This window comes from Nyctereutes procyonoides, unplaced genomic scaffold, assembly GCF_905146905.1.
Source record: "Nyctereutes procyonoides isolate TBG_1078 unplaced genomic scaffold, NYPRO_anot_genome, whole genome shotgun sequence".
In the NCBI taxonomy this organism is placed as follows: Eukaryota; Metazoa; Chordata; class Mammalia; order Carnivora; family Canidae; genus Nyctereutes; species Nyctereutes procyonoides.
In genome coordinates, this window is record NW_026575049.1 from 69,962,421 (window position 1) to 69,981,869 (window position 19,449).

The window sequence follows — 19,449 nt, forward strand, 5'->3', positions numbered from 1 at the left end:
CGCGCTTCTCATTCTCTGTGCGCACAACTTTGCATTCAATCAGAGGACGTGTCTGAGCAGGACGGATCTTCCAGAAGACCCCACAGGAGGATCTCGGGCCATCGCAGGAGGTCGTGCGCCTGGGGTCGGGTTCCCTCGCCGCCCTCTTGTCATAGTCCTAACGGCTGCTCGCCTCCGCGTGCGTCTCTTCTCACCTCCACTGCGCTCGGTGCGACATTCTGCGGTCCCCTGTATGAGAACGTGCCACACGCCCAGCGCACACCCCAGGAAGGGAAGTGCTAACAGCAGTGTGGCCCGCTTCCCAAAAAAACAAACTGAAATCTGCTCGCCAGCCCCACCCGGACTTATCGGCGTCGCAACAGCCACGTAGCTAATGGTGGTGAACAGATCCTTAAGGAGGAACAGAACTTGGGGCAAGAAGTGACCCGTAGGGATGAAGACAATGACAACAAGAGAGCTTGGGACCCAAATCCAGGTCTCTGAACGTCACACCCGGGACCAGCCGAGGTATAGCTCCGGCTCAGGTACAGAGATTGGATTTTTCCGTCTTTTCCAAATGTATTAGTTTCTGTTTGCGGCTGTAACAAATCATCACAAACTTAGCGACGTCACACGACTGTGTCATGCTACGGTTCGGGATGTCGGGAGCCTGGATGGGCCAAAATCGAGGTGTCATTAAGGTGTCACTCTTCAGACCTTCCTGCTTCTCTCCCCTGTGGGCCTTCAGCTGCGGTAGCCTGACGTGGACCATCTGGGGTGATCTCTCCACCCAGAGCCCTCAGCCTAATCCGACTACAAAGTCCCATTTGTCACAAATTCTGGGGCTCAGGGCGTGGACATCTTTGGGGGACTGTCCTTCATCCCACCCCACCCAAAGGACAGAACACTGTGCACGTCCAGTCACCTGCCGTCCTTCGAAGAGTATCTGCGCACCCGACGGCCCTTCTGAAACGCAGAACTAAGTAGAGCAGTAGGAAGAAGAAAGCGCCGTTCTGTTCGTATGGTTATAACCCGACGGGTTAGCGATGGAAGCAAACCACCACGTCCACCGGCACTGGCCAAACCAAAGCAGATGCTGAATAAGTAAAGCTGTAAATCCGGCCCCAGATTCATAGTCACTGGAAAGATTCAAGGTTGAAAAACATCCCTCAAAATGGGAAAAACAAAACCCAACCCAAACAATAGTCAGGTGCATCGCTGCCCCTTGTTTATTCACACACAGGCCTCGTCTGACCCTCGGCTAGTGCCCCGGGCATTGAGTGTTCGGTGAGGCCCAGCAACGTGGACACGGGTCCTGCCCGTCCCCTCCCCCAAGCGATTCCCCACCCTCCCCGGCACCTCCCACCGTCTCAGTGCCTGGAGTTTTCCTGCTCAGTGTCTTGCTGCAATCAGCGTCACTGTAGCCAAGACACTGCCCAAATCTCCCCATTATTACCGTAGGGTAAATTCTTTCTGGGTCAGTGGGTGAGCAGGGCATTTTAAGGCCTCATGGTAAAAAAAAAAAAAATAAGGCCTCATGGTGAGTGTTGCCAGACAGCCCTCATACAAGCTGTGACAACTCACCAACCACACCAATCTCCAACCTCACCCACTTTGTTCACCAACATTTATCCTTATTTTCCCCAATTTGATCAATGAAAACGACATCTCACATTAATTTGCATTTCTCTGATGACCAGTGAGGCTATGCGTCTTTTTCCGCATCTGTTGGTCACAGTTGTTTTTTTTTTTTTTTTTACAATTTTTATTTTTATTTTTTATTTTTATTTATGATAGTCACACAGAATGAGAGAGAGGGGCAGAGACACAGGCAGAGGGAGAAGCAGGCTCCATGCACCGGGAGCCTGACGTGGGATTCGATCCTGGGTCTCCAGGATCGCGCCCTGGGCCAAAGGCAGGCGCTAAACCGCTGCACCACCCAGGGATCCCGGTCACAGTTGTTATTTCCCGACTTAACTATTCAAGTAATTTGCTTGTTCTCTTACTGGTTTGTTAAAGGTACTTTGTTATGAAAGATAGGATTAAATCCTCTTTAGGGATTTAAATATTGGCAAATATTGCCTACGGATTTTCTCTATGGGTGTTTTGTTTTTTTTTTCCTGAGTGATGGTCACAAAATTGTAATTTCTATCTACCTATTTTCCTTTATGGTTTCAGTTTTCAATGTTCTGATTAGTTCTCTTTTAAAAAAAATAAGTTATAGGAATAGTCACCTATTGACTATTATTTCTTATTTATTTATTGACTCTTATTTTCTTACGAGAAATTTCACACTTCCATTAAGCGATATTCCAATAGACTAGAACTTATTTTAGAATATTAGGTTTTCCCATTTAACTTTATTTCTTTTTCAGTGTTTAGCCTCTGACCCCAGACTTACGTGTGACCTCGTCCCTTCTTTTCCCGAGGGATGTGAAATGCTGCTTTATACCACATCAGACCTCATTTGTGCAACTGGCTCTCTTCAGGGGCTTCCTGTACTAGCTTGAATCGATCTGTTTTTGTGCTGGTGTCACTAAATTTTAATTAGGGCAGTTTTATTCATTAATATTTGATAGTACAAATCCTTCTACCTTTCAAAGCAATATTTTCTTGTGCCTTATTAAGGTAAGCTTTAAAAACTTTTAGTCAAATTCCCTCTTACCTATTCTGAAAGACTAGCACTCGCTTAAGTTTCCAAAGTAATAATGGGAAGAACTGACAATTTTATAACATTACACTTCCCTATCGAGGCACAAGTCTCTTTATTTAGTCAAACAAATTATCTCAAAAGGAAAGTTTTACGGCAATCTTCAAATAGATCCTCAACATCTTTTGAAGTGTATTCCTACATAAACCATATTTCACAACTCTTTTTAAAAAAGATTTATTTTAGAGAAAAAGAGAGAGAGTGTGCGAGCTTGAGTGGGGGAGGGTCAGAGAGAGGGAGAGAGACAGAATCTCAAGCTGACTCCCGGCTGAACGTTGAGCCCGACACGGGGCTCAGTCCCAGGACCCGGAGATCACGACCTGAGCCTAAATCAAGAGTTGGGCACTTAACTGACACAGCCATCCACTATCCCTATATTTCACAGCTATTTTGAAGGTGATCCTCCCCCCCGCTATATTTTTAATTGGTTATTGATGGTTTACAGGAAAACCACTGATTATTTATTTTCTTACTCGCACCCTACTAAATACTCTTAACATTTCTAATAGGCATTCTGGTAGTTTGTGTTTCCTGGGTATATAATTATACAGTTTGTGAAAGCAGCCATGTATTTCCTTTCCAACCAAGTTTACTGAGCACCCTTTGTCCGTCCTCTAGTCTAAAAGTCTGGCTGCTGCACAGATCTGAGCAACACTGCCGAGCGGCTTCCACACCCACACGTGTCCACCTCTGACGCTCCGCTGCGGGAAGTGTTGCTACCAGAGTGTCATCGGTGTTGTCTGGAGCTTGGCCCTGCTTTCCATGTGCTGCCATAATTATTTTTACTGTTTCCCAAAAACTAGACTTTAAGACTTGCCTTATTCTCAAATTAGGATCATCGGAAATCTCCATGCTCCAGCGCACATCCACAACTCTCTCCAAAATATGCTTCTATCAGAGTATTTCCTTGTTGCTACCAAATTCTTTTGTATAAAACTGTGGGAGATGATCTGTTTTCATAAGCCCTAGACAAAAAAGTTTTGAGTCACAAGAATAAACCAAATACTTTCTACTAATAAATCTACAAAAGGTACAGAATAAGGCAAAAATTTAAGACTGAACCGTAACCTCAGACCGGACTCTGGCACACACTTTTGTAGGCAGGCGGTCGGAAGTCACATCTCAGCTCTTTACTAATTCTGACCTTGGGCAAGTCACCGAAACCCTGCGGGCCGCTGTTCCTCGTGTATCAATAGTGAATGTCATAAAAACTCGATGATGCAAAGTACTGGGTCGCGCTTGGTATTCACACACTCCTACGTGCCTCCTGCATGCTGAGCCCATGCTGGACAGTGGGGACACACGCGTGAACCACACACCATCACGCCTTCAAGGAACTTAGGTCTCCTGGGGGAGGCCGCAGATGATAAGAGAAGAAATGACATCACGACAGCATGAGCACCTGGGAGGCCTCGGGCCCAGGCGTGACCCAGGGCCGCTGCAGGAGGTCACCCCAGCAGGACCTCTCTGCGGAGGGGAAGCAGATAGGTGTGAGCTCTGAAGGACCCAGGGGGTCTGGGAGGGGGCCTGGGCGCAGAGCACCGGGCTGAAGGAGCAGCGAGTGCAGAAGTCTGGAGACAGGAGGGGAAAGGCGGTCGGCGAGCTGGGGCGGAGGGAGGGGAGCCCCCAGAGGCAAGGACACTGCTGCCGCCCCTGCTCTAACCTGGTGCCCGCAGGTGCCGCCGGGCCGCCCCGGACACAGAGGCGCACGGTAAGCTGCGGAGCACCTCCGGGGGGGTCCAGCCAGTGTTCAGAATTGCTTCTAGACCCAGCATCGCACACCAACCCATGAAAGCCACAGCGACCACCCCTCCTCCGTGGGGCCCCAGGGGTCCCGGGCACCGAGGTGCTCCTCGAGCATCTTTCCCTGGGGCACGTGGCATCCCGGCCCCGCTGACGAAGAGCCCACGGCGGGGAGGAGGCTCAGGCTGGCGGAGGTAGGAAGCGGCCTGCAGCTTCTCGACAGCCTGGGGGGGCCTACAACCCGATGCTGGACGGCCAGGCTCCGCTGCCGAGGACCTCGGTGGAATGAGTCACACCAGTAAGAACCTTTCAGAGGACCTGCATCATAGCTGAGTAGGCCGAGGGCTTCTTTCGATCCTTGCATAAGCCCACGATTCATATCAAATGCACAAATCTGTATTTTTATAAGCGGTATTGCATTTATTTCCTGCGAGGGACTCTTGCATTGTTCTGCCTTGAAAACTGCTGTACATGAGAGGAAAAATAATTAAAAACAGCTTATTTCGGCATTAACTCTTAGCTGTGTCAGTGGAAAAAAAAGGCAACGTGGTGCTTTGATAACTAAAGGAAACCGACTTCTGAGGCAATCTCCAGGTGACCAGAACAGCAGCGTTTCAAGAAGTTGCTTGTAAACCAGTTGGGTGGATTTCAGGATCTAAGCTAATAGGAAATATTAAACTGTAGGAAACAAGATACTACAAAGAGTGGGTGAGAATGCTAGACCAACTCACAAAAGCTGGTCTGACCTACTGCATACCTTACCTCTCAAACTGAGTGTTCTCGAATCTTCCAGCCCCAATGGCACTGCCACAAGACAAGGCGCTAGAGACCCACTTTCTGAGGATATGGGTTTCATCTGCTGCTCAACCCATCGGAGAGCAGGAAGGGGCCTCCCCCAGGGCCGGGGTGCTCACTGTCTGCCCTGGCACAGGACTGGAGTGTCAGTGGGAAGGAGCAAAAGGACGAGGTTGGAAATAGGGCTGTAGTGGATTATGAGTCTCAGAGCGAAGGGAGAGTAAAGGGAAGGGGCTTGGGAAAGGCTCTGGTGGAACAAAAGCCTCAGCCTTCGCCTAGGGACTAAGGGCTTGTCACAGGCCAGGGAGAGTAATGCAGATGCGGGGAAGGAGATTTTTTCCCCCTGCTTTTCTCCCCTTTGTCACTAAGATCTGCAGGAGGGAGGGAGAAGGGCCCGGCTGCTTACTGACTGTGAGAGGAGGCAGATGCAGAGGTGTGGAGGACACTTTCCTCCTTCTGCTGGCTTTGTTGGGGGCGGGGCAGGGAGTGTATGGCAAGTGCATAACCCCTGTTTATATAAACGTCCACACCTGCAGTGTACACTAATAGACAATATTTATTCACTACTGTAGCTGCCAAAGATTTCACACTTGTTTGATCTTCACTACTATCGGCAGATACGCAAGCTGAGGCTCAGTCAGGATCACAGTCAGGATTCCAAGGCCCTTGTTCTTTTTCTTACGCCTGTGGCTTTCTACCCTGGACACATACTAGAGTCCCCTAGGAAGACTGAGAAAATCCCGATGCTTGGACTCTCCCCCAGGGCCTGTGAATGAGGATCTCTGGGGGGTAGGTCCAGGGCGTCATTGTTTTTGAAATTCGCCGGGTAATTCTAATGAGCAGCTAAGGCTGAGAACTCTTGTTCTTCTCAATGGTCCTTAAATTATAGTGTCAACAGAGATCACCAAGGGAGCTAGAAATGGAGATTCCTGGACCTTACCTTTGAGATTCACATTAAGCTTGTGTAGCAATGTACACCTACCTCTACTCCTCTAGGCACACAGAAGTCTTGGTCTTCCTCACCGCCTGGAAGTTTGGGACGGCCAGTAAGTGCTTCAGACAATGAGATATCAACACTGAAGAGTGACACATATCTGGGTAAGCGTGTCAACAGCTGGCACTAGACCTTACACCTCCCTCACTGATACGAAGGGCTGATCTGAGCCGTCAGTTTCCCTGGAGAGTGACCCAGGGCCCACGGTGGACTATGAATAAGAATTAGACTTTTGCTCTTAAGGCAGTGAGATTTGTCACTGCAGCACAACTTAACATTTCCTGACTGAAACTGTCAGTCTGGAGTGAAGTCTGGGGATATTAAATTTTTTGAAATTTATTTATTCATGAGAGACACACAGAGAGAGGCCGAGACACAGGCAGAGGGAGAAGCAGGCTCCCTGTGAGAAGCCCAATGTGGGATTTGATCCCAGGACCTCGGGATCACGACCTGAGCCAAAGGCAGGTGCTCAACCACTGAGCCACCCAGGTGCCCCTGGGGGTATTAATTTTTATAAGCATCTCTGTGATTTTTATGCTACCAGCCTATGGCCTCTACTTGTAGAAGTAAGCCCAATGCTGTGTTAACTTTCTCTGTGTGTGTGTGTGTGTTTTTAAATTAATTTATTTTTAGAGAGAGAGGGAGAAAGGAGGGGGAGAAAGTGAGCAAGCATGTGTGGAGGGAGGGAGGGAATCTCAAACAGACTCCCTGCTGAGTGCTGAGCCTGAGCGTGGGCCTTTATCTCATGACCCTGAGATCATGACCTGAGCCAAAGCCAAGAGTCCAATGCTGCGCCAACTGAGCCACGGTATGACCTAGATCTTCAAGGACAGGTCAACGCTGCCCAAGCAGGGCATTTTCACAGGTACGCTTTTACAAGAAAGCATTAGACAGCTGGGCTACAGCAGAAAATTGGGGTGACGCAGAGACAGGGCCCAAGGGGCTGCCATTCAGGGAAAGGCCCAGGACGGAGGGAAGCGGGGCGAGAGGGAACCAAGGTGCCGCAAGGTTCTAGAGCTGTGCTGTCCGGTAAAAATAAATGTGCACCATTATCGGTGATTCTACTTTTCTAGAAGCCACCTTTGGTGGTGGGAAGTGAGATTGATTTGAATATCTAACCCGACATAGTCAAGACAGTGTCATCTCAATACACCACCAATACAAACATTGATAGGGAGTTCTTAAAAAGAAGAATGGGTGAGCAGTCTGCCAAGCCTGGTGTGTAGGACATATTCTTGGCACAGCTCAATTGGGACGAGCCACTGGCAAGAGCTCCAGGGCCACTTGTGGGTGCAGTCCTGAACGGTGCCGCTCCGACGGCTGCCAGGGGCTGCTGGACACATCCTCTCCCGGGGCCCGGTCAGTGGCGCACGCAGCAGCTCTTGGTCCCGGGGTCTCATGGTCAAGCCTCACGTGGAGGGTGGAGCTTACTTAAAAGAACAAAGTCGAACTTTCTTCGGGGAAAATACACTGAGCACTGGGCCCTCAATCACCTAAGAACAAAACATGAACCCAGTATCCTCCTTGTGCCAGATTTTTAAAAACTGTCTAAGCCTTTGGACACCAATAAAAATACAGCGACATCTACAAATCCTGTCACTGGCAAAGCCCATTCCCCGGATACCATCCTGGTTGTCTAGTTATACGACTTAAGCTAAGGGTAACAGCGTAAGTCAATCTGCAGAATTAACGGCAGAAGCCACCTCCGGAGACTTTCTACAAGGGCGACTGCTCGGACAGCTCTGTGGCACCGACACGCTTCACCGAGGGAGACGTTTAACTTGCAGGGTGAGCAGCGGGGAGCGGGACCCCTCAGCTGAGCCCCTTCCTTCAAGCTCGGCGAACACAGGTGTCTGGGGCCTCCTCTGCTCTCTCCTGACCGCGAGCGCCCATCACCCTTTTAGAGAAGCCGACGTGGCTCGAGGCGCACGCGGGTGATCGGGGCCTAAACATGTCACTGCTTCAGAATCCTCGACAGATGCTAAACTTAACTTGTTGAAGAATGGTCTGGAGACCGTACTCCTTCCCGTGGTCCACAGGTGAGAGATCCCGGATCCTCCAAACACGCACCCCCTGGCCTCCTGCCGCCGCTGAGCTGAGGCCCGACGCAGGGGACCTCTGGGCCGGGAGCGCAGACTGAAGGCTCGCCCTGCAGCCCGCCCGGCCCTCCCGCCGCTGCTCCACTCACCGCGGGGGGCACTCGCCCATTTCAAGTCGCCCCGCACTCGGGCCCCGCGTCTGGCTCGACGCCCGCACAGCCCTCTGCACCACGCCCTCCCTTTGGACCGTGAGGCTAGTAAACACTCTTAATGTGAAAATACCGAAAGAAAGACCGACTCAGCTCAAATTGGGCCAAAGATCCCTTCAGTATCATATCCCCTTTCTCAGGGGGACCGAAGAACTATTTTTCCTTTTTTTTTTTTTTTTTGAGAAGATACGATTTTCTTCCATGTTGTCACCGGGATGTTAATCCTAAGAGCCACTGAATCCCAGCAGCTCCGGCTCCTCAATTAGCTGTACCCTCAGCGTAACCGTCTAATTATTTCCCTGCCTTTTGGCGTCTCTAACCTGTGCTCCCACTGGGATTCTCAGATCATTACAAGTAAAAGGGGAATTAGGAGCGCACGGTTCTCAGAGAAGCCACTCTAAACAGTCCCCACACGTGGGCATCGGCTGCTCCCCGAACCCCGCCCACGAGGTGCGAGCGGCCGGTTCATATGGCGTCCGGGGGCTTCGGCGTGGCAAGCGGGAGACTGTGGGTTCCTCGGGCGAGCGACCACACGGTGCTCACTGCTGGGCCCGGGACACGTGCCGGGCGCCTGGCCCAGGAAGCCAGGACCTTCTCGACCTTCCTTTCCTGTCGTCTGGAGCCTTGGCTGGCCCCCAGCCTTTCCGCGGGTGGCTGTCCTCCAGGGTCCCTCCGTTCCCCCTGGATGTCCCCGCTCCCAGCTGCCCGTCCCCGGGGCCACACTGCTTCCTCTGCGCTGGGTACTGTAATTCCAAAAGCGACACTGAGCACTTTGGCATCTGCTGCAGCGGCAGGTTCCGTGACACCACCTCCCCGTGGCTGAGTGGGCTACCCGACCTGCCGAGTGTGACCAGGCCACGGCCCCGAGCCCTTGCCGCTGCGGCCCTCAGACCCTGACCGTGTGTGTGCCGCCAGCCGGCTCAGGCCCTCCTGGTACGTCACATACCACCTCCTCCGTGGCTGCTGCTGCTTGTCTAGCTTTGCAAATCTAAACCGAAAGGTTTATGTGACGGACACCCTGGCATGCCGTCCCGTATGCCGCCTTGCTGAGTCCTCATAAGGACGCTGCGAGGCGGGCCAGGTTGTTGACTCTACTTACGGGGGGAAACTGAGCCACAGAGTGGTGAAGGAACTCGCCCGAGCTCACATCCCCAAGGGGCAGGTAAGGCCCGGACCCCGGCGTGCCATCGGATTCACCTCCTCTGTATTTTTAAGCACTTTTCCATCAAGCTGCACTGAGACAGATGAAAAAGGCACAATTCCCTGCTAATGAGAAGCTGAAATCAAGGACCGCTTAAGCCCTGAGAATAACGTGGGAATTTCTAACCTAGGAGCCACCCCGACTGGATGCACGCCACCGGCAGCTGGTGGGTGGGGAGCACTGCACACAGCCTGGGGGCCCTGCTTTCATCCACACGGACGGACGGACCTTGTCACCTCGACCTCCTGCAAAGCTGCAGTTCATTAGCCTACTAATGGTCATTTCAGAGAAACCTGTAAGAGGCTTCCTTTAGGACTGAATGTAAACCCTGAACCGCGCACCGTGGTGAGCCCAGTGCCCCGTCACCACACGGCCACACAACGTGAAATGCGACGTTATCGACCGCGCTCCCCCTGCTGCACGTTACATCCCTGGGACCTATTTAGGACTGGAGATTTGTACCTTTTGACCCCCTCTCCCATTCTGCCTGCACCACGAGCATGTCATAGACTCCCAGGACCAGCACCGTCCGGCTGAGGAGGAGCAAGAGTCCCAGGGAAGGGGCGTCCCTGCCCTCAGGAGAAGGCACCTGGGCCTGCAAAGTCGTGCGCAATTGGTTCCTTGCCCCTGGGCTGTGGCACAGTGTGGCTGAGGACAGAGGTGCGGGTTTTGGGGCCAGGCTGGCTGGGAACCTGAGTTTCAGCAACCATCAGCACGGCTCCCCCACCCCCCGACGCCGCCTTGGGACGGAACTGAGGTGATAAAAGCAGCATGAAGATGCAGGCCTCCCTTCACGATACACGTGTCGGCAATAACAGAAGGAGCAAGGCAGTGGCGGCCGTTCGCGTTTGGGGCACCCACTGTATACGTGCACAGCTCCGAGTGCCCGGTGCAGCAGCTCTCCCTCCTCAGGGGAGCCCCAGGAGCAGGTGCTACTAGATTCCTGTTACAGGCAGGGAAGCCGAGGTACAGAGAGGTCAGGTCGTTTACTCGAGGTCTCACAGCTGGTAGCTGGCAGAGGCGCAATCTGAACTTCGCCTATGGAGTTGCAAATACTCACATTCTAGGGACTGACCCCATGGCCCGGAGAGGCCCAACTTCTCTTCTGAAACCCAGAAGTGTCAGGCACTTGGAGTTTTTGCAAAGTCGATCAAGATCCAGGGGCCAAAGGGGCTATGGGACAAGAGCCTAGAGAAGCGTCCCCAGAACTGGGAGGTGGACGGGTTACTGTTGGATCGGGGCTGATCTCTCCACAGAAAGGTCCCTGGAGGGCCTGCCGTCCGTGCAGGGGAGCAGGGTGGGCCTCAAGTTGCGGGCCCCGGGGGAGGGCAGGTCCCCAGAAACCGCACCTGAGCCGTAGGGACAGCCGCAGTCACAGGATGGTGCGGGAGGGCCTGGCATGACCCACCCTGGCCGCCAGACTCGCAGGCACACAGCAGCTACTGCCTCTTCTTCTCTTTTAAAAATAGGGCCCCATCCCTTTCTTCCTGATTGTCGCGTTAGAATATGCTCGTTGCTGACGTGGTAAAAAAAATGGGAAAGTACAAAGGGGATTACAATCACCTACATTTCCATTACCCAGAGCTCACTCCCCTGCCAACCCGCCGCAGCAGCTGGCGGGTGCCTCATCAAGGGAGACAACCCAGTAGGCATAGGATTCTCTCTGGAGACCCCAAGCGAGGAGGCACAGAGACCAGAGATGGAATGAGTTGGAATAGAATTATCTTCGCGGGAGGCACTGGGCAAACGGCGGATTCCTCAAAAATCAATCCCCTTTTACCTACGCTGGTGTGTCGCCGGATTCTGTTCTTGCGACATGCGGTGCCTGGCACAGTCAGAAGCAGGACCGATCACGCGGAAAAGCAGCCCAGCACCCGCGGCCCAACCGAGCAAGACGCACTGTTTCCCCCGCAAATCAATATGTAGCTTTTATTGCACTTTTAACACGTCGTAAGTCTGAGGCGTCACCTGGCATCTTGTTGTTTCCATAGCCAGACTGCCCAGATCTTATTCATCGGCCTGCTGAGCCGTTCCTTTTTCAGAAACGTAGATCTCATCCGAAAGTTTTCTGCTCTTTGTGTTTATTTTTTTATTTTTATTTTTTGCTCTGCTCTTTGTTTTTAACCGTTGGGGCTTTGCTGAGTCTAAACAATGAGCCTGATACAAGTTCAGCGTTGTGTCCTTCAAGAATGAACTCCTCTTTCCAGGCTGGAGATACTACACGAGCGACTCTTGGCTCTGTCTACACCCTGTGGGTGTATTTTTTTTTTGCTCAAGGCATTTCAGATTTCTTTTTTTTTTAATTTTTTAATTTATTTATGATAGGCACACAGTGAGAGAGAGAGGGGCAGAGACACAGGCAGAGGGAGAAGCAGGCTCCATGCACAGGGAGCCCGACGTGGGATTCGATCCTGGGTCTCCAGGATCACGCCCTGGGCCAAAGGCAGGCGCCAAACTGCTGCGCCACCCAGGGATCCCCGCATTTCGGATTTCTACAAGAGAAGCATCCTCTTGAATAAGGACCTCGGCGGGGAAGTGAGCACACGCAGACCCCGTCTTGCAGGGCCCGCCCCGTACAGCGCCCTTGATCCTGCTCTGTCCGCGACCGTAGAGGAATCGTTGCCTGTTCCTTTCTGTTTCCTCACTGTCGACCCAGAGCCTCTTTTTTTTTTTTTTTCCTTTCGAGGAGACAGACTTCTACACCGATGTGGCTGAAGGCCCCCTGCAGGCTCCTCTGCAGCCCTTCACAGCAGGACCCTTCAGAGAGACGTTCACGTTTTCTGACTATGGTCTTCAGGGTCACAGTAGATGCGGGAACAAAAGAAAGAGTAAGACACGACTTGACAAAGAATGAGAAATACAGGCTGGAAGTCAGAATACGGTCAAAGCAGGTGTTTTCCTCGGAGAAATCCACCTTGATAGATCAAGGCTTTGTCCATGTTTATGCTTTATCTTGAGATACAAAAGTCATCCGCATTATCTGTCTGACCCTATGCCCTCTGACGCCCGGGCTTCTTTAATTCTCATGTCTAACCCTGGGGTCCCTGGGAAGAGGTGGTATTTAATAAACGTGTGCTAAATAAATGCCCGAAACTAAAAAAGTGGGAGAACAGTAAGCTTCTATTGGCCTTGATTTTTTAAAAAAATCCACAAGTTTATCACTTGCCTTGCTCTTTCCAACGATGGCAGATGGTCTCTTAGCTGGGCTCAACCTGAACCAAGCTCTTGATTTATGCAATCCCGTACTTTCCTGGAAATATCAAGACCAGCGCTCGCCGCATGCAACATTTTAGCTCGTTGGCCAGTCTGGTTTACCAGTCCATTTCTGTTTTTACCAGTTAAGCTATTTATCAAGAGGACGTTTACGTTTTGTTCCTAAACCTGTTTACTTTGGTTGTACTCATTGTACTTATGTAACTTAATTACGTATTACATAAAACGAATGAAATACCTGTGCCTCAGCTGTTGTTTCTATTACAAGTTGAGTGTTTTGGAAAGACCTGCTAGAGGCGAGTAGATGGAAATAACTGCTTTAAATAAGAGGTGAGCACGACAAGCATAAAGAAATTAGGTGTATGTGGAGGGGAGACTGTGCTGGTCTAGAGGGATTTATGGCACTTTCAGTGTCCAAGTTCTCACACTAAAGAAATCAGGCCTGGACATCACGGAGGGTGCAATACAGGGTCGGCTTGTACGGGTAAATGATGAGGAATGCCCGTCAGAAGGAGTCCATCCATAACTAAAACAAGAATATCATGAGACATTCCTTGTCCTTCCTTCATACGATGTACTTGACATTCTCTATTCGTAGCTCTCCAATCTCATTTTTTTTATTTTTATTTATTTATGATAGTCACAGAGAGAGAGAGAGAGGCAGAGACACAGGCAGAGGGAGAAGCAGGCTCCATGCACCGGGAGCCCGACGTGGGATTCGATCCCGGGTCTCCAGGATCGCGCCCTGAGCCAAAGGCAGGCGCTAAAACGCTGCGCCACCCAGGGATCCTCCAATCTCATTTTTTTTTTATATAAATGTTGGCCGTGACCCACGAGAGTGATTTTGTGACTTCTGGTTTGAAAGGACACCGCCTAATGCCGCTCTTCGATTTTATTGATGGGGAACTGAGGTTCTGGGTTTTGAGGAGCTCTACTAAGGCCACACAGCTGGGGAGTCAGAACTGTAATCATGGATTTCACATCCTAAGGCCTGTCTGCTACCCTGAGCCACCCTCCCTCTCATCCAGCATAGTTTCCTTTGCAAAACGTAGAAGGTGAAATGAGCAACCGCACGACAGAGATAGACCCTAGAGAGGCACGCAAAGAGTCCCTCGCTCCCTGCGGAGGCCCCACGATCCTCCAGACCTTCTCTGAAACGAGCAAGTCCCAGCACACGCAGGTGTAGGCGCTTCCCCTTCCAAGGCAGGCCGCACCTCCTGCGCTGCAGACACATATCTGGAACAGTGAACTGTGTACCTGGGTAGAACACGTGAGCCTTCTAATTTTAGAATGACTTCAGTTCCACGTGGGAAAACTCCAGACAATGGAACGGGGAAGCAGTGTGCAGTTCTGAAAAGCTTTTGTTAGGCGAGATGAGCAATAAACAGATCTCCTGGTTGCCGGCCGGCCCGTGTTCTACCTGTTTCCCAAACAGGCAACGCCTTCAGAGGCTTTTTCCTGTCATCTGATTTCCCTCCCTCCGTGCACCCCCAGCCGGAGCTCGCCCGCTCTGCAGAGTTAAGCCCAACGTCCTCACCCGAGTCTGACCACCGCCTCCCCAAGCCGGCGGTCCCGGAGACCTTCCCCATGATAAACCACCACCGCATAATAAGATCCTTCCATGTCCTTTCACCACCACCTCTGAAAAAGCTCCGAGACTCTACCCTAAGGAAGCCTTCAAACACTCCCCCATCCCAGCTGGGTGGTGTTAGACACGGGGGACGGCAAGGGGACGTTCAGAGGTTCGGACGTTCCGCGAGGCACACACGTCGGGCCAGGCGGACGGCAGGGGGAAGCTCGGAGCCTGCTGCCAGGTGTCTGAGAAGGGCCTCGCCACACCCCTCGGCCATTACAGCGAGTCTCACGAAAACATGAGAACCAGACGGGCGGCCTGGGAAATGCGCAGTATTTCAGAGGGTTAAGCAAGGAGCCACCCAGCAACTTCACCGGCTGTGTTCTGCCCCTTTTAAGGGGCATTAAAAGGTTCCTTTTGAAGATAGGTCATAACTCCTTTCTTGGGAGGGTGTGACAGGTGTTCTAAGCTGCAGGTGATGCCACCCTCTTTCCGCCTCCAGCTAGGTTTCTCCGCATGCTTTACAAATTAACAACCAACCAGATAAAAATTTCGCCTTAACCCCAGACTACTGACTTCACTCCCATAGCATTCGTTTGTTTTTTTTTTCTGTTTTATTTTTTTAATAAATTAATTTTTATTGGTGTTCAATTTACCAACATACAGAATAACACCCAGTGCTCATCCCGTCAAGTGAGCATTCGTTTCCTAAATCCCCCACTAAGCGGTCAGCTGAGGTGGCCTTCGGTCATTATGAGGCTGGATTACGAGTTCCCGTGCTATCGTGTGGTGGGGACACGATAGGATGAGGGTCGGGGAGGACTGCTCCGTTGGCCCCAGCAGCTAGAATTTGAGAACCTAAATGCAAAAGGACATGTGATTCCAAGAGGATGAAATACAAGGCCGTCGCACTCTTGCCTCCCTGCCGTGGGTCCATGGCGGGTGCCAGGCATGGATCGTGGCCGTATCTCCGGAGAGCCTGAAGGCAGCCTTCCAACCCTTCCCAGCAGAGCCTTCCGAGCAATGTCTACCAATTTATCAGAGTGGTCACGTGAAACATCTCTCAGGCTCTTTATTCCCGATTCAAGTCCAACAGGTGAGGAAACCCCGATCCAAACGGGAGACAGACGGACAACTTGCCCAGGGGGGCTCAGCAACACAGACCGGCTGGGCCCAACGCCCCGACTCCTGACCGCCAGCCCAAGGCGTGTATCTCCCCAGCGTCCCCCCCACAGGAGATGTCTGAAAAGCACTTCCTGACCACACTAATGCAGCTTCCTATGCGTCCGGCGTAGTTTACGCCTCACATTTAGGAATCCGAGAGGAAGATTGGGAGAAACCAATGAAACCTCAACAAGAAAGGCCAAGGGCAACTTTCAAGTGATAAGATCGTGGAACTTCCTCCCGCCCCCGAAAGCACAAGAAAGCCACACGTTCCCGGGGGTTCATGCGCCACGCTCGACTGGCGCTCAGGGTCTGCAACTCTCTCCGTGCTGCTCCATCGAAACGTGAGAGCGGAATCCTGATTAGGCCTCCGGTGTGAGCATTCGAGAGTGTATGAAAACCTTTTTATGTCCGTTACTGTTTCCGAGGCCTGTCGTCCGTTAAGAGCGAAGAGACTTGCACGGTCACGTCATGGATGGAGCTTTGCAGCGTCTGTCCTACAACAGCCCGTCTTTGCAGCTAAGTGGACAGCTCTGAGACTTAGGAAGGTGCCTGCCGGGGGATCCCTGGGTGGCGCAGCGGTTTAGCGCCTGACTTTGGCCCAGGGCGCGATCCTGGAGACCCGGGATCGAATCCCATGTCGGGCTCCCGGTGCATGGAGCCTGCTTCTCCCTCTGCCTATGTCTCTGCCTCTCTCTCTCTCTGTGTGACTATCATAAATAAATAAAAATTAAAAAAAAAAAGGAAGGTGCCTGCCGACATCCAGAGCACAAAGGGGTCAGGAGGAGGGACACAGAGGTGCCAGTCAGTCTCCCAGGACACTAAGGAGCACACTCGACGAGCAGTGTTCACCCAGAAGGGAATGTAAGTAAAGAGCACGATATGAAGACATTGAAGGAAAAGCAGATCAAGCGAAGTACAACCCAGAACCGAACGCAGCGTCCTCTACCCTCCAGATTTAAGGATCTGACAAGAGAGGGCTCCTCTTGCTTTCGTGGGTGTGATGCGACCTGGCTTTGTTTCCCAAGTCCTCGTCTGGGCTCTCAGTAACATTCACAAGTGACACAGGCTCCACTCTCACATGTCCCCGCCAAGGGAGAAAATCCAAACGGTGTGAGAACCGAGGAAAGAAAAACGGCAGCCGGTGCTCGTGGCTGAAGCTGGGCGACGGGCGTGTGCGGGTTCATTTCACGCTTACTTCTCTTGCACGTACGCAGATTCCCACCGAGCTCGGTCGCAAACGGCGTTGCTTGTTGACGAGGCCAAGAGTGCGACACACACGCCAACGCCGGGGGTGGAGGGTGTGGCTGGTGGGGTGGTCCCCCCCCCCCCGTTTGCGCTGCACCCGCGACAGGATTTCGGCTGCATCTGGTCAGAGTGGGGGTGCGCAGGGGTGGTCGAGGCCTCCCGGGGCTGGGGCGTCTCCGAGAGAAGTTCGGCCGCCCTCAAGGAAGAGGAAGTTAAGCAAACAAGCTGATGCGGTTGCAAAGCCCCAGCCCTCAGAGAGGGGGTCGTGACACCACCGCCGCCGTCTGGACTTGTCCCCTCGCCCAGCCCTCTCCGGACTCCGGCCTGGGTCCTGGGTCCCGCGGGGCAGGTGGAGCGGGAGTACAAACCGCGAGAGCTGCTCCATCCACCTGCCCGGGCCCGAAGCCCACAGCTGAGGGGCCCGCGGGGGCCGGGCAAGCAGCCCACGTCCCCCCTCCACAGGCCCCTGTCAACGCGGGGCTCTCCCGGCGGCCGCCCGGTGCCCGCCCGGTGCTCGGGGCTGTGGCACTGCCCCTGCTCTCAGCCGGCACACGGCGCCCTCCGCCCGTCACGGGGGCTGTGCAACCCCACAGGGCGTGACTGGCTCTCTGGCGACACGCCGTGAAGAGGAAGAGTGAACATCGGGGACTCGTTGGGACAGAGACGTTCGCGCAGAAGCAAATTCAGAAACAGGAACAGAGGCTGGTGAGCAGCGCAGCAAGGACAGGCGCTCCGGGATGAGCACGGCAGGTCTTCCCACGCTTGTCCCTGAAAGACCGGGAGGCCCCCCAGGGCCTGGGCAAGAGCCGCGCCTGAGAGGACAGGCTCTGGGGTGGCCCCAGGGCTCCGCCGCCGGCGTGAGGGGCTGCAGAGGGGCAGGAGGCAGCAGGCAGCGGCGCTGGGGTGCATCAGCGTCTGCCATCACTGCGACTCACCACCCGCAGGTGACTCAGGACAGGAGCTGGCTCTTGGCCTCCCAGCTCCTACAGCGAGGACCATGGGGCCGAGGACGTGAGCCGGGATGCCCGGAGGCAGCGGGGGGGCCCCCACCGCACCCCCCACAGATGCACAGCTGAGCCCTCACCGACTGGGGAGGAAAGGTGGACACTCTGGTCGACCCCGGGCCTCGGGGGCACCGCTCTGGGACACGCCCGCCCGCCCACCCTGGTCGAGCGGAACACGGGGGAGCCAGGCATCCTCTCCCGTGCCATCACGGGCCCCCAAGTGGCTTGGACACCTTCGGGGTTCGAGTGCCTCAAGGGTGACAGCTCCGAGGGGAGGGTACAGGGGCTGCAGAGGCAGCGTCGTCTCCCCGCGTTTGGAGGGACAAGGAGTGGAAGAGACGAGCAGGGTACAGGGGCCCCGTGTGGCCGGTTGGAGGACCGTGAACGCACAGGAACCGCCCCTCCCCGCCGCACACTTCCCTCGGGTGACTATGGGGGGGGCATCCAGTGGGGGCCTGGGACTCAGCACTGCCGGCGAGGAACTTGGCTCCCTGCACGTTGAGGGCTAGCTGGCGACTCGCCACGGGGGTCACAAGGATATTTATTCGTGTCCCAGGGAGCACCCCGAGGAAAGCCCCCGACCGAAGGGAAAGGCCCTGGGCGTGCGGGGGGCGAGGGGGCACCGTGATTTAACTGGACGCCATGTGAGGCCCAGCAGGGAGCGACGAACTAAACCACACAGTCTGCTTTTGTGGATCCCGATGTTTTTGGAAAGATCCACTTATTAGTTACGGGGCGGGGGGAGCAAGCCCGCACATACAAGCCTGGCGGGAGGGGCGGGGGGACCTCAGGCGCTGGGCGAGGAGCCCGACGCGGGGCGCAGCCCCACTACCCCAACCGCGGCCTGAGCCCGACCGAGAGCTGGTGGCTTCCCCGACGGCGCCATCCGGGCGCCCGAGTGTGACGTTTTAAAAAGATGCATCTCAAGGCTTTGCGGCAACGTGGAGAAACGTACAACTCAAAGCCGCGGCTCAGAGAGCAGCAGTCACGTCGCTTCCCCCCGCGGCGGCCCCACAAAACTACGAGCGCACCGGGCGCCGCGCAACGCCAGGCACGCGCAGCGGTGGACGCTCTGAGCCTGGGAGCGAGGCCTCCCACTCTTCCCACGCCACCCAGGACGTGGGCCCAGGTCTCTGAAGCCAGGGCAAGGTCCCTCGAAATGTCACGAGGTGACCCCTAGAGCCGCGAACAGAGACCAGCGGGCAGGAGCAGACCGCGGCTCGGGAACCCCGGCTCCCCTCTAGGGGCACGGCCGGCGCCGGACAGCGGGGCCCCAGCTCCATGGCGCCCCTGCCCGCACGGGGGGAGTCCCCTGCCCCTGCACCCAGGACCCTGGGGCACAGCCTGCGGAGCCCAGGCCGGGGCCCCTGGGGACGCTCAGAGGGAGGCCCCACGAACCGGCCTGCCCACTCCCCCCGCTCGTCGCGCACCCCCAGGCAGGACTCACCGCTCAGGGCGGACGTGCTGTTCTCCAGGGCCTGGCCCGCGGCCAGCAGGACACCTGTGCGGGGAGAAGAGGACAGGTGAGCATCCGCTGGCAGAGCCTTCAGGGCTGGGGGGCGGCGCCGGAGGGGCGA

The 19,449-nt window shown here is 54.1% G+C and overlaps 1 protein-coding gene across 1 annotated transcript in view; it reads right to left on the bottom strand.

Annotated features, from left to right (window-relative positions):
* The window catches only part of TGFA (transforming growth factor alpha), an 82,023-nt gene that overhangs the window by 36,746 nt on the left and 25,828 nt on the right, over positions 1 to 19,449 (bottom strand). The window contains exon 2 of the mRNA XM_055328272.1: positions 19,320 to 19,373. Coding sequence (XP_055184247.1) covers positions 19,320 to 19,373 — 54 coding nt within the window. The remainder of the gene's footprint in view (positions 1 to 19,319; positions 19,374 to 19,449) is intronic.